This window comes from Bipolaris oryzae, assembly GCF_000523455.1.
Source record: "Bipolaris oryzae ATCC 44560 unplaced genomic scaffold scaffold_52, whole genome shotgun sequence".
NCBI classification, from domain to species: domain Eukaryota; kingdom Fungi; phylum Ascomycota; class Dothideomycetes; order Pleosporales; family Pleosporaceae; genus Bipolaris; species Bipolaris oryzae.
Window position 1 is genome coordinate 113689 of NW_006911328.1, and position 21523 is coordinate 135211.

Genomic DNA, 21523 nt, shown 5'->3' on the forward strand with positions numbered 1-21523 from the left:
ATACAGAATAAGTTACTCGCTGCTGTTACCATTCGGGTATCTATTCATACACTGCATTCCGTCTATGCTTTCGCTTCCTCGCTTCCATCGGAGACACGATGAGCAGTAGCCGCTGAAACTGCAAATGGGCATCGCACCATCCGAGCCCGTGCTCCGATCTTTTAAGCAGTGTTGGAACCAGCACCCTCCTTCCTTCCCTGAGTCCCTTCCTTGGTAACCTCATCCGGCTTTCCCTCGGACATCTTCTTATTCCTCTCCTCCTCCCGCTTACGCTCAGTCTCCCTGACTAGATCAGGTGGACTATCCTCAATCAGATCCGATTCGCCGCTCAGCCCACTCCACTTGGGTAGACCATCGGGGATATCCATGACGCGCTGGCCGTAGAACATGTGGCAGCGGGGCTTGAAGTAGGCCTTGTCTTCGTCTGTCTTGAGGTGCACCAGCGAGGGGAACAGCAGGATCATGTTGCGACCCTCGTCCATGATGGGGGAGTGGCAGTAGGAGCAGCGGACTTTACATGGGAGTTTGTGGTCGACGGACTTCTCGGTGGGGTCGTACCATTCGAGGTTATGGTGGCCGTGGGTGAAGTTGATGTCTGTCTTGTGGAAAATGGCGGCCCACTGGAAAGGTGCAGCTATGAGGTGTAAGTACTTGTGTTGGCGGCAGATCCATATACCAATGCTTACCGTGTTGGGTCTGGCATGTCGTGCAATGACATAGCTTGCTGTCTAGAGGCTCTCTCCGGTTGAGCTGGTACTTGACCTTTCCGCAGTGGCAGTTGGCTTCGTACTTGACATCAAAATCCTCATTCTTCTCGTGGATGCGGTACGGGGGACGTTGCTTCCACTCTGACAATCCCGTCGTCTCCTCACCACGGCTCTGATCATGGACCATTCTGAAAGAAGTCTGAGAGAATGAGGGTTGCTGTCGTGTGAGGTGCGAGACTAGTTGACGTGCACGAGGTAGAGCGCTTGAGGTCGTGAGCAGTGGTGACCGGCGAAATGCAATTGAGACTGCGGACATAAGTGAAGTGTGGTGAAGTGAGGAGAGTTTGTGTGTGCTTTTGATAGCTGTTCACCGTCATTATTGATGCTTTATTTGTTGCAATACGCGCATCTGACGTCACCATGACCGCCCACCGTGAACTACTACTACACGACAACACGCGCTCTAGATTCGCTTTGTGTATCATTGCGGGTACCGATCGTCCAAAAGAAAGCGCCTTTTTGTCGCTCAGATGCGAAGCCCAGATTTCGCCTCTCAATGCAATGCTTTTTACGCTGCCCCATTCGTTAAAATGTCATTAGTGTCCCGCTACCCCCCATCTCATCACGATCGATCTTGCATCCTTGTCTGTTGTGAGCTGTAGCTCGCTCCCTGGCGTCTCGGGTAACCATATGCCTGCTAAGTCATGACTGCATCACCTGTTTATAGGTGCACAAGTCACTGTTCCGCGAGGCTGGTTGAAAGCCACGCTACGGTCCGGGTGCACGGGAACGGGTAGCTCAAAGCTTACACCGCGATTGTTCATCATATGTCGCGTGCACTCATGTTCCCTTAAGTAGCTTTTGTGCTTCTCTACTGGACAAGCCGAAAACATTGATCAGATAGTCCAGCCTGGAGTTATGTTAGCATTCCTTCGAAACCAATCAGGATTTCTACCACTTACTTGATATCTCCTGCTATCCGCCGTCGCACCGCTTCGAACTCCACCTCGGCTTTGTCTCTTGTAGCGTCTTGTTTCTTTGAATTGATCGTTTTCACGCGGAGTTTGAATTTTCCACTGACAGGCCGGTGATCTGAGACTTTGATGGTGTCGTGCCGCCGGTATTCCAACTGTTTGATTCTACCAAGACCGCGATACAGGAGACGGTCACACCATGCTGGCGACCGCTGCTTCTCAGAAGTGTCGTAGTTGTCTGTGCCTGGATCATACTTGTACGTTGGAGCAAAGTTGATAGGCGACTCGGTGAACGCACGGAGACGGAAACCAGGGTTGCGTTTCCGTGACAGAAGCAACTGATCGCGTTCGAGAAGCTTGGCCAGATTTCCCTGCTGGACTGCGGTAACAACCGAGCTACGAGGCATGGCATCAATGCGGTAGTTGAGATCACCATTGAGGATACAAATCTCATGATCTAAGATCATGGAACCGTCACCTCCTCCGACGAAGAAGTTTGCACAGGAGGTCGGCGAGCGATTTTTTGGCAGAGGAGCACTCTCCATGATGGCAGCCGCGTCGTTGTTGCGATGTACTGTCTGTGTCTGGCCAGCTGCTAGATGGCAGTTGATAAAACACAATGAAGAATCGTCAATAAAGAAGCGCACAACAAGAGCGCCTTTGTTTCCCACGCGGCCGCTGAATCCAAGTTTGATCTCTGCGGCACACACGTCGCGAATGTTGGCCCGCTCCGACTCCTTGATAAAGACGCAAGTGAAAAGGCCGACAAGATTCGCAGTATGCAACAACACATAGTTTTGCTGAGGGACTTGCTCATCCAAGACACGCACAAGGTGATCTCGCCATGCCCGGTACTGGTGAGACATGTGCTCATGTTCAGACGTCTCCTTGTGTTTCTTTCTCTTGAAAATGCTCTTAGCGGTTATCTTTTTGTCTTCCAGGTCCACTAGCTCTTGGAAACCAAACACAAGAATGTCCGGCGGGTTCGCAGGCTCGAGTAATTCCCGGAAGAAGTTTCGATCTTCTTCTGTGCCACGGATCGTGGTGGGCTTGGTTGCACCAGCATTCCAGGTCATGACTCGCGCCGAGAGTTCTCGGAATTCGCAATACTCGGAATCACGCTGTTGCATTAGAGTTTCTATGTGTGTTAGTATTTTGCACAATGATCAATCGGCGATGTGTAAGCTTACCAAGCCAGTCTTCTTTCATCATGCCATCCCAAACGCGCAACATGGAATCGGTCCCTAGCGATGCTACTTGGAATCTATCAAGCTTCCAGATGCTGGTACGGTCTGCCAATATTCCGGCTATTGGTTTTTCGTGGGCCTTCCAGTCCTTCAAGACCTTCCAGGGATTAGATTTCGTGTCATACACGTAGATCATGCCCGTACTGTAGCCCGCCCAGAGGAAATCGCCGACGCCAACTAATGAACTAATCTTGTACACGCTGACATTGACAATTCCCAGGCATTCGAGAGTCTTCTTAGCATATATTGTGACCTTGCCATCAGCATGGCCAAAGTAGATGCGATCGGGCTGACTGCTGATGATGGCACCAGAAGTCACATCACCGACATTGAGTTGCGAGAGTGGTCCTTCTGTCAGTTGAACAAAATGGTTACTGTCCATGGTGCGTGAGTAGACCCGGATGTCTTTGGCCGAGGCTACCCAAAGCTCCGATCCAGATACGATTGAGAAGGTGTTGCCTCGAGGAATGCGGAATGTATGTGGAGTTTGTTGCAAAGACGGGCACCCGAGTTCGTCAGCCGGCCAAATATGGATTGCACCATCTTCATCCATGGACCACATCTCTGAGGCATATCGGAAGATTTTTACAATGACGCTCCTCGCATGCGCATTGGCCTTCGTATATACGGCACTTTGTGTGGGGATATCAATCTCAAGCATCTCGCCAGTATTTGTTCCCAGCCATAGTCTCTTTCCCTCATCCTCGACATCTTTTGCTGGTCTGAATGCGACTGCTGTAGCTTTGACTGTATCGCCATGCGACAAGCTCATGAGCAACCGTCCGGTCAGAATATTCCACACATTTGTCACGTATCCCGTGGTGCAGATGTAATCGCCACAGATAGCAAAGAGTTTGGTTTCGTAGCCGGTGGGGATGCCGGTTGTGCCGTCAGGAAATACTGGTGGTCTACGATTTGCTTGAGAAGAGTCTGGGTATTCTGTTAGAGCAGTAGTTGGCTGTTTGTCTCCGTCCATGTCCTCCTCGTCAGAGTCGTAGTAGCGCGGCTGCGATAGCTGCGACGCTGGCATAGGCGCTGCTTGAGAAGGTCGTCTCATTTCCACAGAATTTCGTGGGGGCGGCGGTCTCGGGGGCTCTAAAGGTTTTGCAGGGTTCCTGGATAGGTGACCGGTTGTGTTTGTTCGCCTCGGAGGCAATCTGAATTTGCTATCCGTCTCCTGTCCTATCTGAGTAGGACGGGATTGATCAAGAGAGCGGCGGACAGGCAACTCTGGCGGGACCGCTCTTTGAATTTGCACACTCTTGCGCAAATCAAAGTTGTCCTTTTCTCTCCGTACGGGTAGTGTAGGGCGGTCATCTGGCACTTCGCTTGGCAATGGTGGTGGTGCAGCCTTCTTCATGGGTTGCTTTCCTGTTTGGCGAGACTCGAGGGAAGATAGCTTTTCGGCCACAGCAGGATGTACCGGAGGGGGTGGAAAGTATCCGTTGTTTGTCGAATTCATCTTGGGCTTGGGGAAGCCCGAGTTGACATACGGTGACTCGCCCTTGGCGCTCTCCCCGCTGCTACTGGGTGGTGTGCTGAAGGGAGACAAGTCAACGGCATCTGACGTGGCTTCTGGCGCTAGATTCGCGCGCGCCGTCGTGTCCACCGAATGCGACTTTGGGGCTATCTTGGGTTTCCCAGCCCGATTTACAGGCGGAGGCACTGGGGGCGCAGACGCTGTCGGGCGGTCGCTCTTTTGCAGATCGTTGGTGCGGCTTGAGCCGTTGGAGGAGTCCAGAGCGGTATGAGAGGTCGGTCGCGAGGGCTGCGGCGCATAAATGTGCGATCCTGGTCCGAGTTTGGGTGAAGGTTTTGGAGACTGGACCAGGACTTTGGGCGGCGAATTGGTGGGTGATCTGGGGGGTGAGGGTGAGAAGGCCATCATAGACGTAGGTCGTGGCTTCCCACTGCTGTTCCAGGGCATGCGCCCAAGTGTGCTGGACCGCGGCGTCACGGAGCCGGAGCCGCTGTAGTCGACCACGCTGAGGGAGCTGTGGGAAACATGCTCCCTGGGTATGTCGAGGGAAATGCGCCCATCTGACCTTCGGTTGTCGTCGGGCGCAGGAAGGCGATCAGTAGCACCGGGAGAGCGCTGACGGGCGGCGGGCAGCGAAGACGTCGACTTATTACTACTGAGTAGGTTCTCGAATTGGGCGCGCAAAGAGGAAACAGGCTTCTGTAGTCGGGGTCAGTGGATGGGTTCTTTCTTGTGTAAAATGCCGTGTATATGTGCGAGCAGGCTTACAATGGACGAGCCATCCATATTCTCTTCTGGTGGGTTGTCCATGGCGGGATGGCGTGTGCTTTGTTGGGCGTGTTGGTGGTGGTGGTGGGGGGGAGAGAGACTTTGTCGTCAGCCGGCACCAGAGGGAATCCTATAGATGTTCATTGACGACCGAGAACGGCTTCCCATTTGGCGGTGGCGGGCAGCATGCAGCGACAGGAAGTTAGTTGTCTGGCGTGTTTATGTCGAGGCCCAAAGACCAGGCAGGCTGTCCGTAGGGCTCCCTAGCGGAGACGCGTACACTGTCCTTCGGCGACAAGGAACAACACGGGCGCCGGCCGGGGGGTGTGAGATTGTTTCAGCAACAAACGGCGCAGTCATCTGGCGAGCTGGCGGGCGCTGGCCATGTTGTTGGGGGCAGGGTAGGGCAGGGCTGTCGACTCAGGGCGGTGTCGGTGTGGATGTCGTCGTGCGTGTGCGTGTCTGTGTCTGTGTCTGTGACCTCGTCATGGCGTGGGCGGCCATGCTCCACCATGGCAATGGCACTACCCAGGAACCGCCAGCGCCCTGCCCCGGAACCCTGCACCGCACATGCACACCACCGCCCCGGCCAGGCGATCATCAGGCACCGGGCGAATGGCCGGCGACCCTCGCACACGCCAGACTAGCACAGCCTGCATCCAACCTCTACACACGTCCATACTTCACTACTACGGTACATTGACATTTGCTGGCCCTCGCCCTCGCCCGCCATGTGGTAACGAGCCCCTCTCTCCTCCGCCGCCCTCTCCGCCGCCAGCCCGCTGACGCCCATGGCCCATGTAGCAAGCACATCCTCAACGCCCAGGTCTCTATCCGCTCCCCCTGCTGTATGTTAAATACGCCACCACCACGATCAGCGACGACGACGACGACGACAACGTGTCTTTGCTGACCAGGAGTGACCAGGCAAAAAATGGTTCGACTGTGCACAGTGCCATGAGGAGCAGTCCAACCACCCGCTCATGCAGACCTTTGACATGACATTCATCTGCAAAAAGTGCAAAAAGGCCTTTCGCAAGGATGCGCGCGAGTTCGAGGATGCGTAAGTGTACCAGAGCATGCTTCTGTCTGGGCACATGGGCTGACGAGGCATAGCGACGAATACTGCCCGCACTGCGACAACCACTTCGTCCTCGAGGCCAAGACCCCCAAGGCCTCACTGCAGGTAGAGGGCGAAGACGTGCGCAAGGACTCGAGGCATGTCCCCACCCCTCCCGCTGACCCATGGCCCCTTTATCTAACCCGCTGTCCAGGATGTTGAAGGACGACCGTGTCCGCAGCGAGCAGCTCCCAAGCATCTTTGACGTCAAAGAAGCTTCCTACAAATTGGGCTGAGCATTACCCTCTCCACCCCAATCACCACCACAGCAAACACAAGCTGCAATCAGCGCCACAATCATTACGCCACAAAACACCATCACGCACCGAGCGGGGGACTGGGCAAACAGAAGTGCATCGTCACATGCTATATACATGCTCTTCATGGGCAATAGCTCGTCATCATCTGTATGAGACAGGTTCATCAAGTCTAACCTTCTACCACATCAATGTCATTCGTGTCCTTTTCGCCATCACTCATTATCCGTGTATCTCTACGCTCCGCCAGCTCCAGAGCCTTCGCCGGGAGTCTGGCGGGTAAGAATGGCTGCCTGTCCTGTACCGGGTTGCCTTCCGGGCCTCCTGTTTGCCGCCTCCTCTTGCTTCTCCGTGTTGATGTTGTCAACGTACTTCTCAATGTCCTCGACTGGCAACATCTCGATCGGCTTGCCCGGTGCCATAATGGCAATCTCAATGTTCTTTGCGCCCGTCTGCACCACTTCCAACAGTGACTTGACTGTGAGCTTGATTGTCTCCTCCCTGTCCATGCCTTCCTTGTGGTTGCGTTCGAGAAACTCGCGGACGGTCTTACTTGATCGGCCAATCGCATTCGCTTTCCTGTCTCTGCATTAGCGCAATCAAATATCTGGGCCAGCTCAATGGACGTACCATGCTGAGTAGATGCCAGAGGGCTCCGTCTGGTACAGGCGCGGGGTCTTGTCGTTGGGGTCGAAGCCGACTATGAGCGTGCTGATGCCGAACGGACGGACACCACCACTCTGTGTGTACCTCTGCTGCACACCGGCAACGTATTTCGTAATATACTCTATTGATACAGGGTCTTCGACGGTGAGACGATGTGATTGTGCTTCCAGGCGGGCCTTGTCGACCAAGATGCGGGCATCGGCGTTGAGTCCAGCGAAGGCGAGAGCGACGTGGGTATCGACGAGGCAGATCTTCGAGGGAGTAATCCGGGTATCTTGCAGCTTCATTGCTGATCGCTTCTCACATCCAAGTACCACTATGTCCGAGCCTTTGACACCAACAGCGCATGTTCCTGGGGCAAATCAGTCTTTGCCTTTGCAACTCCTCTTGCCGCCAGTGCTCACCTCGCTTGACAGCCTCCAACGCATATTCGACCTGGAAGACGTGACCGTCAGGACTGAAGACTGACATCGTTAGCTAAACCATCAAACTCCAAGCGGCATATGCTCGTACCAGAGAGAGCTCGATCGTAACCGGACGCCATTGTGGGATAATTTGTGTGCTATGGTTTTGGCTTCTTTCTCTATCTCTGGAGTTTGAAGGTGAGACTCAGCAGCGGGAAGGCGGGGCAGGAAGTTGTTACAGGCGACAAGCTGCTCGCGGGAGCTCCAGAGCTGGCCGCGTCGATGCTCCCGCCTAAACGACGCCAAGAATTATGGCACGTGCGCTCAGTTCTCTCTTATGTCATCCTTGTTTGCCGTCACCAAAGGCGACATAGGAATAATTCGCTTTTTCTTCATCACTGATTGCCATGGCTTCTTCGGCGCGCTTGGTATCGTCGGCGCTGCGACGAACTGCACTCTCTTCGCGTGCATCCTCGCGCTACCAATGTTTGCGATCGTCAAGTCAAATTCGTTGGACCGGTACCTCGTCAGCGACTTCGGAGCCTCACCAACCTGACGAGCACGGTGGCGTCAAGGGCCCAACCGCGCCCTCAAAAGCAATCAAATACACCTCGGAATCGTAAGCTTTCACCTTTGCGCAAGGTTTCAAACTTCGCTAAGCCGGTCAGGTACCCCCATCTCCAACGTGACTCCAAATTCACCAAGTTGAACGAAGAGCATGTAAACTATTTCAAAACTCTACTGGGCTCAGAGTCGGCTGTCATCGATGGTGTTTCAAAAGATGCATCGCAGGATATCGAGCCCTTCAACAGTGACTGGATGCGCAAGTTCCGCGGCCACACCAAACTAGTTCTAAAGCCCAGCTCCACTGAAGAAGTTAGCAAGATTCTTAAATACTGCAATGACAATATGCTGGCCGTAGTTCCACAGGGTGGTAACACTGGCCTTGTCGGCGGATCCGTGCCGGTTTTCGATGAGATTGTTATCAACATGCAAAAGATGAACCAAATTAGGTCCTTCGATGAAGTGTCCGGTATCCTAGTCGCTGATGCTGGTGTCATTTTGGAGAATGCCGACAACTTTCTTGCCGAGAAGAACCACATCTTTCCACTAGACCTCGGTGCCAAAGGATCATGCTACATCGGTGGTAATGTCGCAACCAATGCTGGTGGTCTCCGTTTGTTGCGCTACGGCAGCTTCCACGGAAACGTACTAGGTCTTGAGGCGGTACTTCCAGACGGCACTATCGTCGACGACCTTTCCACCCTTCGTAAGAACAATACCGGATATGATCTGAAGCAGCTTTTCATTGGCGGAGAGGGTACAATTGGCATCATCACAAAGGTTTCAATCATCTGCCCTCGAAGGTCGCCTGCGGTCAACGTCGCATATTTTGGCCTCGAAAGCTACGAGAAGGTCCAGAAGGCATATATTGAGGCCAAAGGTTACCTTTCTGAGATTTTGTCAGCATTCGAACTTATGGACGGACGGACACAAAAGTTGGTCAACAGGGTAACTGGTAAGAAGATGCCACTCGAAGGCGAACATCCTTTCTACTGCCTGATTGAAACCAGCGGTTCCAATCCAGACCACGACAGTGAGGTGAGGCATTCTACTTTCCTTCAAATATGCAGTCGCCGCTAACCCCTTAAAGAAACTGCAATCCTTCCTAGAGCACGTCATGGAGACTGAGGTTGTCTCGGATGGTGTTCTCGCTCAAGATCAAACTCAAATTCAGGAACTATGGTCATGGCGCGAAGGCATTACCGAGTGTCTTGGCCATGACGGTGGTGTCTACAAGTACGACTTGTCGATACCAATTGCAGAGCTCTACGACCTGGTCAATGAGACGCGCGACCGTTTGACCGAGGCTGGCCTCCTGGGCAGTGACCCTACGCACCCAGTTGTTGATGTTGTAGGATACGGTCACATGGGCGATGCCAACCTGCATCTGAACATCCCAGTAAGGAAATTTGACAAGACTGTGGAGAAGAAGCTTGAGCCTTTTGTATACGAGTGGGTACAAAAGCGAAATGGCAGTATTAGTGCCGAGCATGGTTTGGGTGTGACGAAGAAGCCGTACATTGGCTACAGTAAGAGTGAGACCATGATCAAGTTGATGAAGCAGATCAAAGATCTCTATGATCCTGTAAGTGGTGCCCATATGTATCTCTTTGGATTCCACACTAACATTTAATTAGAACGGCATCATGAACCCGTACAAGTATATATAAGAATCGCCACGAAAACAATTTATGGTCTTCGGCTCTCAGAGTCGCTCAAACCTCATTCTTGCATGGTTACCCTCTTCTAGTAGCTTCACCGCGTTGCCCTCATATATCGCATTTCTTTGTTCTTCATTGAAGAGATTCTCCAGACCATCCTTCATCCGATCTGCAAATGACTTGACGAACTGCGTTTGCGTAAAGGGAAAGTCGCTCCCGTACAGCAATTGCTCATGCGAAATGTTGAATCCCTCAACAAACGCTTTCAGCTGTCCGTTCCCGCCACTTTCTCCGTCAAAGGCGAAGCCAGCTAGATCAAAATAAAACTGGGTTTCTAGTTGTCGTCGTACTGTTGAAGCATTCAACACCCTCCCACCGGGCACCACACTGGAAAACTGAATGAAGCGTGTCATCAGCGGTGGCAGGGCACCTCCAGAATGTGGAATGACAAACTTGATATTTGGGCAGCGATCCACGGTCCCTGTGTTGAAGAGGTTGATGACAGCGCGCGCGGTATCGAAGAAGAATTCAAAAATGGGGACAGGGTATTGGTCGCCAAAGGGCAGCGCATCAGTGGTTTGCGCAGTCGATGTTGTGTTGCCATGCTTTATGCATGGTTTTGTAGGGTGAATAAAAACGGTTGCGCCGATTTGGTTGAGTTTGTCGAAGACGCGATCCAGTGCCTTTTCACCGACATAATTCCCATGGTAGTTGGTCATTAGCCCAAAACCCTCCGCCCCTTCACCAATGCACGTTTCAATCTCTACCAACGCAGCTTCGACGTCTGGTAATGGTAGCGCAGCCCACACGCCAAATTTTTCGGGATGCTGCTTCTTAAGCTGCGCAGCATAGTGGTTACATTGGCGCGTTAGATCCCGACCCAATTCATCTTTGCCCGGTACAATGTGCGTCCCAGGCGAGGATACGGAAAGGATGGACTTCGATACGTTGGCCGTGGCCATCATCTCAAGATGGCGTTCAAGAGACCATTCTGGGATGGCGGGCATGCCATCGGGCTTCGAGTGCCCATTATCAGCTAGTGCAGTGCGATAGAATGGCGGGAGAAAATGAGAGTGTACATCGATGCGTCTGGGGAGTGGGTGGGACATGTTGGTGGTATGTTGCGGGGCTGCAGTCGTGACGGTACAGGCAATCAAGAATGTTTGGACAAGGCGTTTGGAGAACATGGTGCTGATGCTTCAACACCGCGGTCTTGTATGGATCATTATGTATGACTCGAGCCATGATCACCTACGCTTGCCAATAATGCCATAAGCAATATGCAACATTCATTACTTGGACACCTCACCGTCAAGTGGCATGCTTCCTGGGATTCGGGACCCCGCTCCGGTTGTCGTGCAGGGCGTACATGCACTGCTCCTTACGGAAACGGCTCGTACTCGGCTCGTCAACTGCAGACTACAAGTGATACTGCAATGGCTCCGGACTAGGCTATGCTATGCGAATCTGCGGACAATCCACCGCGCAGGGCAACGCGACTCAAGAGGGCATGAATATGCCGATGGCGACCAAGGATCCTGGCCGTCGATCCGATGCCCCACCTGCGGCTTCCAGATGCGCTTTCCATCACTTTTTGTTCTTTTCCTCACTTGCAGCCATGACACCCCATCTTCCGCCACGCCACTTTGGATCCCACCCTTGGATCCCTCTTCGCCATGGAGAAGATTACGGATAAGATCAACGCGCTGCCTGATGGCGCCAACTACTTCTCCCTCGAATTCTTCCCGCCGAAGACGGCAATGGTGAGTCGACCCCGCCGCACGCGATCACGGCCAACAGACGGATACCGGAATAGCAAAAACAGGCACTAATGGTGCCATATAGGGTTTTGCCAACCTTCAGACTCGTCTAGAGCGCATGTCACAGGCCCTTCGTCCTCTCTTCGTTACTGTCACTTGGGGCGCTGGCGGGTCCACAGCCACGAAGTCGCTCGAACTGGCCGAGATCTGCCAGCGCCAATTGGGTCTCACAACATGTCTCCATTTGACGTGCACAAACATGAACCGTCAACTTATCGATCAGGCACTGGAACAGGCACAGGTGTTAGGTATAAGGAATATCCTGGCACTGAGGGGTGACGCACCGCGTAGTGAAGAGTACAGAGATGAAGATACACCACCTGAGCAGGACTCGAACAAGGACTTCACGTGGGCCGTCGATCTTGTCACGTACATTCGGAAGCAATATGGCGACTACTTTTGCATTGGAGTTGCCGCGTATCCCGAAGGCCATTCAGACCAGAGCCACCCTGAGCACCAAGATCCAGTGGCGGATCTACCGTACCTCGTTGAGAAGACCAAGGCAGGCGCCGACTTCATCATGACCCAGCTGTTCTATGATGTTGAAGCCTACGACAAGTATGAGAAGATGCTAAGGGAGCACGAGAGTGGAGTGTTTAAGACGATACCCATAATTCCAGGATTGATGCCAATCCAATCGTATAAAATCTTGCTTCGAACAACCAAACTTTCGCATGCGAAGCTACCCACAGACATACTTGCACGGTTGGACGCGGTGAAGAGCGATGATGAGCTGGTCAAGCAAGTCGGCGTCCAGATCATGGACGAGATAGTAGAGCATATCAAGGCGCGGCCGGACACATGCAGGAGGGGTTTCCATTTCTACACGCTCAATCTGGAGAAGGCTGTGTCGCATATACTGGAAGATACAAAACTCATTCCCAGCACATTGACTGACGACGATGAGGTTATTGTCGAGACAACGCCCGCCATCAACTTGGAGCCGCCACCTAACGGCATCATGCCCCACCGACGTCGATCATCAGCTGTCAACTCCGGTCCCCGTAACAGAGTGATAGTATCCCATGTTTCAGCTGCTCGTTCGAGTAATCCTTCGTATGAAGCAACTGAAGAGGAGGCTGGAATCCCGCGAGGGCCAATCAACACTCGCGCGAATACCCTAGCGATTTCGGAAGGAGAGGGTTCTCTGGGTCGCGAAGCAACATGGGACGATTTCCCCAACGGTCGATGGGGTGACGCACGCTCGCCTGCATTTGGTGAGATTGATGGTTACGGCCCAACACTGCATGTCTCTACTCCGCAAGCGCTTAAGCTCTGGGGACACCCCGTTGAGAAGAACGATATCTCGACACTGTTCCGCCGCCACATTGAAGGAGACCTCGAGGCTATACCATGGAGCGAACAGGGTCTATCACCAGAAACCCTGACCATCAGCAAGCAACTGCTCGCTCTGAACGCCAAGGGCTGGTGGACCGTTGCCTCGCAACCCGCTGTTAACGGCATCAAATCTACCGATCCCGTCTTCGGCTGGGGCCCCAAGAACGGCTACGTATTCCAAAAACCCTTTGTCGAGTTCTTCATCCCTGCCTCGGAATTTGCCGCCTTGCAACCCAAACTCGACGCCCACGACCAGATTACGTATTTCGCCGGCAACGCCGCGGGCGACTTTGAGGCCAGCCAGGAAGACGGCGTAAACCCCGTCACCTGGGGCACGTTTGCGGGCAAGGAAATCGTTACCCCGACAATCATCGAGGCTGTGAGTTTTAGGAGCTGGCTCGATGAGGCGTTTAGTATCTGGCGGGAGTGGCAGAGGATTTATCCCCCAAGAAGTGCGTCGAGTACGCTGCTGGGTGAGTTGAGACACGACTACTGGCTTGTCAATGTTATTTGGGGTGATTTTGTTAATGGCGACGGGCTTTGGGAGTTTTTGCTGGAGTAAATGTCAAGTTGCTGTTGTTACTGAGTATGTTTATGAATGATGTCAAAGAGATGAGGGGGCAAAGGGGAAATCAACAAGTATCAAGTTGTCTCGTATGGACTCCTGTGTTTTTTTTCTGCTATGAAGCTCAACTAGTCAAGCTGATATATTTTTTCTTTCATCGTCTTCTTCTGCTGCTCAGGGATATCTTTAATCTTTTACATGCCTCACGTACATGAGAGTTATGTCAAGATGAACTCTTTTTCATCTTGACTTTCTTCTTACGATAGAAACTCCTAAAACGCCAACCATGCTACAAGTTTCCCCCCTTTTTCTGTAACCCCATCGACCTAGGTCTGAATCTCTGTGGTGGAGAGAGATTGAGGGAAAAGAGGGTGAAGAGTGAGGACAAGAAAACAGAAATGTGGCGGTGTAGTGGGGACACCGTTTGGAACGCGCAAGAAACGCTTGAAAGCCTTACCTAGAAAAGAATCCTTGAGAGGCGTCGAGTTTCGTCGCGCAAGAGTAAGATTGGATCGTGGAACATCTCCAAACTGCACTCAAAGCATGCCCGCAGCAGCGAGATCGCGATACACCTTCTCGGGCATAACGTTACCCTCCGAATCCTCCATCTCCACCACATTATCCGCCATCATCTTCTCCTTCTTCTTGTCTTTCTGGATCTTCTTCCACAGGTCCTCAGCTTCCTTGATACTCGTAATTTCGCGGAAGAGGGTCGTGTTGGTGATGCCGAGACACTTGAGGCCATGGATATGGCGGGGCTCGTTGAAGTGCTTGTCAAAGGCGCGGCGGCCCATGTAGACGAAGTTTCCGCAGATTTCGCAGGGAAACTCGACGCCCAGGCCGTGCAGCTTGTAGAGCCAAAAGGGAATGGGCTTGCCGTCCCAGGCGAGGGGTAGTTTGAGCGGGTTGTAAATTTTGTCTTCGCCGTCTGAGTCGTTGGCTTCCTCGTTTGCGCCGTTTTCGGGTGTCTCAGAGTACAGTTGCTCAAGCTCTTGTTGTCGCTCGCGTTCCGTCATACCTTGCTTTCGCTCCACGTTCATCTTGGTGTCACCGCGCTCCGTCTGCATAGCCGCGGCGAGCTTTCGTATCCTGAACTCTCGCTCGGCGATGGCGCGTTCCTTGAAGCGTTGCATATCTGTCGAAGCACCATTTGTGGGCTTTCCACTATCTTGTGCGCCGTTTTGGCTCTCTTGTAAGGCCTTCTTGTGCTTCTTTCCAGTCAAATGTGCTTCGTAGACTGTCTCTTTTGAAAATCCCTTCTTGCATGCGGAACACCAGATTCCCTCGCCCTTGGCTTCACTGTCAGCCGATGCCGCAGGAGTGCCTTTTTCCCAGCCTGGGACTTGGTCATTCTCCCACAACTCCTCAAACTCCTTGTCAAAGTTAGCGAATAGCCGATCCAGGTTCTCTAGAGGCTTTGTCCGTCTCATGAAGCTCTCGAGATAGTCCTGCAGTGCCTTCAAGTAATGAAAGTAAGACTCGGACTTCTTCTGATCGCGGCGAATGTTGCATTGCGGAGGCGTGAAGACATCGAACAGATCGAGGTACTGCAGATACGTCAGGCGGCGCGCGTGCTGATGAACAGGAAGGTTCAAGTACTGCTCATGCAGCGTGGTCAGGTCAAAGAAGCGACCGAAACCCTCCTCGCCAGTGAACATGGAGTCGATGGCTCCAATGGACTGCGCGTGGTCTTCGGGCGACCGCTTCTTGTAGGCCTTCTCGAGGTTCTCGACGGGCTCGTTCGGGTAGCGTCTGTGAAAGTCTTTGATGGATTCCACTTCTTTCAAGAAGGATTCCATCGGGTCGCCGTGGGTAAGGCTGCGCACTTCGTCCTCCTTCTTTCCGTCCACATCTTCGTAGATCTTGAGGAGGCGACTCGACTGGCTTTCAATCTGCTCGAGGAATCGCGCAATGTCGTGGTCACGTGCGAGACGGTCGCGAATCTGGTTAGACGTTAGCATGTGGTTCACGATAGACGCATTGGAAGACGTACATGTGGAGGGTCTTCTAGAAGGCGCTCTGCGGTGGCATCCTCGAGGCGCTCCAGGTCCTCGTGAAGCTGGCGCTGTTCTTCCAAAAGCATGGTCACGGTCGCCTAGATTAACTATGAGTCTCGGGATATAGCAGCGATTCGGCAGTGTATGTGCACACCTTTGCGGGCGTGAATGTTGTCAAGCTACAGAGTGGAGCCTGTCGCGGCTACATAAAGTGAAAAACGCGCTAGTACCCGGAATGGGATCGCCGAGGCTCCGGGCCTCCGCAACGCCTAGACGTAGCTGCTCCCAAACTTTGTTGCGATTGCGAACAAAAGTCTCCAATAACTTCAACCCCACCACATAAATCCCACCATATTCAAGCCAACATGGCAGACGGAATCGACCGAAATGCCGATGACAAGATGGAGTTCTCCACCTCCAAGGAGGTCACAGTTGCGCCGACCTTCGAGGCTATGCACCTGAAAGAGAACCTGCTGCGCGGTATCTACGCCTACGGATACGAGTCGCCTTCAGCTGTGCAGTCGCGTGCTATTGTGCAGGTCTGCAAGGGACGCGACACCATCGCCCAAGCCCAGTCTGGAACGGGAAAGACAGCGACCTTTTCCATTTCCATCCTTCAGGTTATCGACACGGCTGTCCGAGAGACGCAAGGTAGGATCGCATACGCCTTCGCTGAAGAAGCGCATACTGACAAACCACAGCACTCGTACTGTCACCCACGCGCGAGTTGGCAACCCAGATCCAGCAGGTCATCATGGGTCTCGGCGACTACATGAACGTGCAATGCCATGCCTGTATCGGAGGCACTAACGTTGGCGAGGATATTCGCAAGCTCGACTACGGTCAGCACGTAGTCTCTGGAACACCTGGACGCGTCGCTGATATGATTCGCCGCCGCAACCTCCGCACGCGCAACATCAAGATGCTTGTTCTCGATGAAGCCGACGAGCTTCTCAACCGCGGTTTCCGTGAGCAAATCTACGACGTCTACCGCTACCTCCCACCTGCGACTCAGGTTGTGGTTGTTTCCGCCACCCTTCCATACGATGTGCTTGAGATGACGACCAAGTTCATGACCGACCCCGTACGCATTCTAGTCAAGCGTGACGAATTGACACTAGAAGGCCTTAAGCAATACTTTATCGCCATCGAAAAGGAAGAGTGGAAGTTCGATACTCTCTGCGATCTCTACGATACACTCACCATCACACAAGCGGTCATCTTCTGCAACACACGCCGCAAAGTCGACTGGCTCACCGACAAGATGCGTGAAGCCAATTTTACTGTTTCCTCCATGCACGGAGATATGCCACAAAGGGAACGAGACAGTATTATGCAAGACTTCCGTCAGGCCAACTCCCGCGTGCTCATTTCCACCGATGTCTGGGCTCGTGGTATCGACGTACAACAGGTGTCGCTCGTGATCAACTACGACCTTCCATCAAATCGTGAAAACTACATTCACAGGATTGGTCGAAGCGGTCGATTCGGACGTAAGGGTGTGGCCATCAACTTCGTTACTCAGGATGACGTCCGCATCCTCCGTGACATTGAGTGTGAGTTTTTCAAAAGCAAATTCGTTCCAGGGACTACCAGCTAATTATGACAGTGTACTACTCGACTCAGATTGATGAGATGCCTATGAACGTTGCCGACCTTCTCTCGTAGATGATTTCTTAGTTTTTGCATAAACACATGCAATCAAGTACCAAATATGCCTTGCACCCAAAATAGGTGTGGTAATGCCGTGTAGCGAAGAGGGGTCAAGCCACTCGCTTCAAAAGACAGTGTGGAGGAAAGGGGCTCTACAGCCAAAGAGTAAGCTCATCTCCGCTACTGGATTTTATCTTTCGCCGCTAATACCACTGTTGTGCCTAGAATTAAATTGACTATATACCCGATGACGTGCTACAATACTACGAAATGACTGGGGAGTGGGTTTGTCCCGACATTACTTGGTAAACTTTTGCGAATTCTCTGTCTACATCTACACCGTCTTCATTGATGCATCGAATGATCAGCATTGTTTCTTGGAACGATGCGCTGAGGATAGCCACCGATTACTCTTGCTTCAGTATACTGCTTTGTGGACTCCAATATCCAGTGTTACATTCCTAGTCTGTAGACATGTAGGCAGGACGTTGACCACTTCGCCTGGCCAGCCATTTCATGATCCTTGTACCCGATGTCCGGAGTGGGTTACCGGTAATGAGCGGGGTCATAGCGTCCTCCGGGAGGGGGAGAATGAGTTGTCGATAGAGAGCAATCTAATGCTGGAACCCTCTTGCAACCGCGCCACTGTGAGTGATCCCAGAGGCGCTATTCGCCAGTTTTCAATCTATGACTCCCACGCTGGTGCTAGCCTCCGCATGGCTTTGACGGTTCGCGTGGCCTCTGCCACTATCACCTCCAGCATTACAAAACTCTGGTGCCGGTGTATTGAATTTGTTCAAAGGGAACTGAAGCCCAATACTATAACATAGCTTCGATGAAACTCTTAGATCCTTCCTGCAACGAAACCGTGACTTTCAAGTCGTCACTATGTTGGCACTAGCGTCTTGAGAATTCGTACAGCGGACTTTTCGTCAAGTTCGTACCCGTGCGTGCATATCCATTGGTTCGACTTAACGATTATGTACAAGGAGACATATACGGAAGTAAGTTCTAAACTAGGTTGACACCATTGGAGCAAATGGAGTGTATTTGGCTTGAACCCTGGATTTAATGCAGCCTAGGACTGAACTGCAAGAAATATGGGTCTTCCAATATTTAGTCATGGTCAACAAACAGGAGGTTATTCTTGATCTAGACAGAAAACCAGGAGCGAATCGAGGCCGGAACCCATGGCATGGTTAACAAGTGATTAAAAGTAATGTGATTGTTATGTGCGTTGGGATTACCGGAAGCGATACAAGACCGAAGGACCTCTTTCCGTGTACGCTTGGAGAGCCAATGCAATACCGAAATGTAAAAAATTCTGACGAGAAACGGTAATCTTCACTCATCATGACTTCAAGATGGCTCATAATCTACCAAACTTCATAACAACTCACCCGTTCACAGCGCACGGCTTCTACCTTGCCATCGCGTGCCAGATTATGAACTATTTGTGTTCTGAATGCAGGGTCGTATTCATACATCTACCCAACCTCGTTCGCATGACCGCAACCGGGTTCTCCACCGTCTCCGAACCAAATATGCGTGTCACAGCACCGCACTTTCGAGTTTAAGCCGACACCATAGTGCTAAAGAGGAAGGATAAATACTACTTCTTCTACCTTCCAGGTTGCATTCTCATCAGCAATCACTTTCAATCACTTTCTCTACAGTCCAGCGGTTCAAAAGTAACCCCACAAGTACGTTTCTATCTCTCAATACCCCAGAGCATTCTTTGCCCTACTTCTCTGGAGCATTTCTGTAACAAGGCTCTCAACACCTTGTCTTCAATCACCCAAAAAATCCCCTTAGAACATCATCAAATGTTCTTTAACTAGCAACAATCACCATACAATCACCTTCACAGTACTCTAACATTCTCGCCCATCAGAAAACCCACCACATACATCCCAAGACAAAAATGCAGCCCACCGCCATCACCCTGGTTCTCGCCGCCCTCGCCAGCACCGCTCTTGCTGGGGATAAGAAGACAAAAGAAACCCCTCCTCCTCAGCCTCCTCGTCCCATCATCACTGTTCCAGTCGAGAGCATTGCCCTACCCATCCAGAGTGTTGCCATTCCCATCGAGAGCCTCATTGTGCCCGCTGTCAACCCCGCGCCAATTCCTCTTCCCGCGGCTCCCGTTCCCGTGGCTCGCGTATTTTAAGATGTGAACGCATCTTCGTCAACAAATACAAGAAGGGACAGGCAGGGGTAATCAGTGAGGGCTTTCGTGGTGGCTTTAAGGATGCGGACATGATATCCCAGATTCCTTTTCCAATTTGGCAACGTATCAGAAAAGGGGGGTATCATGTTGGAGTTTCTCGGCATTCTCAAGTTGGTTCATCTTTTGTCTTTGGGAGTGGTGCGGATATGGAAGTGTGTGGTTGCAATTATTACTTTTCTCTTCTTCACCTTCTTACGCTCCTTCCTTTAAGTTTTTTCTCTACCTGGATTTAATGTCTTTTCTATCGGTGCATCTGTACGTGTGGGTGTGCAAGGGGAGAAGAGATACCTATGTACTGTATCGATGGTGGAGACGTTGCCTCGTCTTGGACAATACAACATCTCTGCCTTCCAGTGATATCGTCTTTGGTTATTAAAACTAATTGCGCATAACACGTGTGAATCTTCATTCTGCTTTGCAAGTCCAGATTTTGCTGTTGTGTCTCCAAGGCTGCGCATCTTCGCCAAATGCCAACTGCACCCTCCAAGCATCATCCGATTTGAGCTATCGTCCAATGATCAGAAGCTCGGTCACGGAAAAACCATCCAAACTTTACAAGCTATCTGCACCTCTCGAGTGACCAAAATAAACGAGATGCCATGAGCAGCAGGCAGTCGAGATGTCTTTTGGCCGCCTACGCACATTGACACTGCGCCTCAGCCTTGCGCATTCGAGAACTTGTACACTGCGAAATCCATCGACAATAGCAACTTTCCTGTATCAAGCAGAGACAATGTATATTTGGGAGTAAAATATCGCGAGGAAGGAAAAGGTCATAGGGAAGAGGACTCTATTTGCATGCGTAACTTCGAGTGAAAGCCAGGCACGTTGAAAGAATTGGCGCGGCTGCGATGCGGCTGCGCCCCAACGGCCCCACAGATGACTGCCGCTGAACGTTCATAACGGAGAACCATGCACCCAATGGATAACATCACCGTACATGCGTTGATTCCTCCGTGGCTGATATCGCATGCTGATTGGCCATTTAATCCGGGACTTGTACACCTTGTACCTGTCCCCACCACGGTTACATGCCTTTCTAGTACTAATGCTGGCCCCAACCGATGTTCAGCTTGTCAGCCCCCTCAGCCTCGTCTGCCTTGATTGCAGGCAATAAGGACTGTAGGCAATAAGGCGCCCATTTGCTTATAAGTATCCCATGGAGCCTGAATTTATCAGGTACCGTTCATCCATCTTCTCCCCTGTTGCTACATTAATTCTTGCCCGAACCATGCGTTATCTCTCAATTGGTGGTAAGGATGATGTCAACTCCACTGTCGACCATCATTAACATCCCACAAGCCGCAGTAGCAAGTCTACTTGCATCTAGTACAGCCTTTGGATTATCTCCCCAAGAAGTGTTGGACAAAAATTCCCCACGAATACTCGATGAAACGGGCATCGACCCCTGTACCTTGGTAGACTCCCCAAAAGCGAATGCCAGCGTGCAATTGGGCAGCTGGCTAGAATGCGCTGTAAACGGTACAGAAACTCTCTGATTGAAAACACAGAACCACTATTTCTAAGACCCCATCCTAGGTTTTTACCCGTTCCCAGCAAACAAAAACTGGCCCGAGGGTCACGCAACCTCTTTTTCAAAAGACATCAGGTTTACATTCAACGACACGCACTACGACTTTGAAGGCTCACGAAGGCTTTACAACACATTCAATGCAACCCTAGGAGTCGCTTTCGCGCCCTTCAAGCACGGCTTCATCAACACACTCGGCATTCCCAACGCCAATGGCGACAAGGGCGGCTTCGTGTATATGATTGGGTGGGCCGGTGGATTCCAGACGCGCATACAGCGCGATGTCTACTTTACCAATGCGGCGTTTGCCGTGGTCAAAGAAGTGGAGGGGGAGAGGAAGATTGTTGAGTTTAGAGAGAGTAGTAACATTCCGAATACTGCGATTTTGCCGCCCCCGGTTGAGTGGACGTGCGAGTTTGAATAGGTGGGCGAAGCTTTTGGATTTCATCCGGAAAAAAATGGATTGGATGTTTAAACTACATAGAACACGTGTGCTCCGGTATGTATAGATAATGGATTTTTGGATTATGCTAGAGGAATA

General features: G+C 51.8%; 10 protein-coding genes across 10 annotated transcripts; 5 read left to right on the top strand and 5 right to left on the bottom strand.

Annotated features, from left to right (window-relative positions):
• Window positions 1–161: 161 nt before the first annotated feature.
• Window positions 162–894, bottom strand: COCMIDRAFT_93503 (uncharacterized protein; the record flags this gene model as incomplete). Its single annotated transcript, XM_007689123.1, has 2 exons — window positions 162–634; window positions 687–894. The coding sequence occupies 2 exons, from the start codon at window positions 892–894 to the stop codon at window positions 162–164; spliced, it is 681 nt and encodes a 226-aa protein (XP_007687313.1).
• A 653-nt stretch (window positions 895–1547) lies between these two features.
• COCMIDRAFT_4714 (uncharacterized protein) lies at window positions 1548–5218 on the bottom strand (the record flags this gene model as incomplete). Its single annotated transcript, XM_007689080.1, has 4 exons — window positions 1548–1617; window positions 1670–2819; window positions 2872–5107; window positions 5177–5218. 4 exons carry the CDS (start codon window positions 5216–5218, stop codon window positions 1548–1550), a joined length of 3498 nt encoding a protein of 1165 aa, XP_007687270.1.
• Window positions 5219–5907: 689 nt separating this feature from the next.
• On the top strand, window positions 5908–6532 carry COCMIDRAFT_36169 (uncharacterized protein; the record flags this gene model as incomplete). Its single annotated transcript, XM_007689108.1, has 5 exons — window positions 5908–5912; window positions 5981–6024; window positions 6104–6239; window positions 6293–6394; window positions 6451–6532. 5 exons carry the CDS (start codon window positions 5908–5910, stop codon window positions 6530–6532), a joined length of 369 nt encoding a protein of 122 aa, XP_007687298.1.
• A 257-nt stretch (window positions 6533–6789) lies between these two features.
• COCMIDRAFT_4716 (uncharacterized protein) lies at window positions 6790–7763 on the bottom strand (the record flags this gene model as incomplete). Its single annotated transcript, XM_007689081.1, has 4 exons — window positions 6790–7132; window positions 7184–7571; window positions 7624–7683; window positions 7733–7763. The coding sequence occupies 4 exons, from the start codon at window positions 7761–7763 to the stop codon at window positions 6790–6792; spliced, it is 822 nt and encodes a 273-aa protein (XP_007687271.1).
• A 267-nt stretch (window positions 7764–8030) lies between these two features.
• COCMIDRAFT_93512 (uncharacterized protein) lies at window positions 8031–9857 on the top strand (the record flags this gene model as incomplete). The annotated part of the gene is made up of 4 exons (XM_007689124.1): window positions 8031–8242; window positions 8292–9225; window positions 9278–9772; window positions 9825–9857. 4 exons carry the CDS (start codon window positions 8031–8033, stop codon window positions 9855–9857), a joined length of 1674 nt encoding a protein of 557 aa, XP_007687314.1.
• A 35-nt stretch (window positions 9858–9892) lies between these two features.
• Window positions 9893–10957, bottom strand: COCMIDRAFT_4718 (uncharacterized protein; the record flags this gene model as incomplete). Its single annotated transcript, XM_007689082.1, has 1 exon — window positions 9893–10957. One exon carries the CDS (start codon window positions 10955–10957, stop codon window positions 9893–9895), a length of 1065 nt encoding a protein of 354 aa, XP_007687272.1.
• Window positions 10958–11524: 567 nt separating this feature from the next.
• Window positions 11525–13568, top strand: COCMIDRAFT_4719 (uncharacterized protein; the record flags this gene model as incomplete). Its single annotated transcript, XM_007689083.1, has 2 exons — window positions 11525–11611; window positions 11694–13568. 2 exons carry the CDS (start codon window positions 11525–11527, stop codon window positions 13566–13568), a joined length of 1962 nt encoding a protein of 653 aa, XP_007687273.1.
• A 539-nt stretch (window positions 13569–14107) lies between these two features.
• Window positions 14108–15654, bottom strand: COCMIDRAFT_25755 (uncharacterized protein; the record flags this gene model as incomplete). Its single annotated transcript, XM_007689093.1, has 2 exons — window positions 14108–15514; window positions 15565–15654. The coding sequence occupies 2 exons, from the start codon at window positions 15652–15654 to the stop codon at window positions 14108–14110; spliced, it is 1497 nt and encodes a 498-aa protein (XP_007687283.1).
• Window positions 15655–15933: 279 nt separating this feature from the next.
• Window positions 15934–17236, top strand: COCMIDRAFT_93490 (uncharacterized protein; the record flags this gene model as incomplete). Its single annotated transcript, XM_007689125.1, has 3 exons — window positions 15934–16219; window positions 16270–17124; window positions 17178–17236. 3 exons carry the CDS (start codon window positions 15934–15936, stop codon window positions 17234–17236), a joined length of 1200 nt encoding a protein of 399 aa, XP_007687315.1.
• A 3446-nt stretch (window positions 17237–20682) lies between these two features.
• On the top strand, window positions 20683–21406 carry COCMIDRAFT_4722 (uncharacterized protein; the record flags this gene model as incomplete). The annotated part of the gene is made up of 3 exons (XM_007689084.1): window positions 20683–20704; window positions 20754–20933; window positions 20991–21406. 3 exons carry the CDS (start codon window positions 20683–20685, stop codon window positions 21404–21406), a joined length of 618 nt encoding a protein of 205 aa, XP_007687274.1.
• Window positions 21407–21523: the final 117 nt, after the last annotated feature.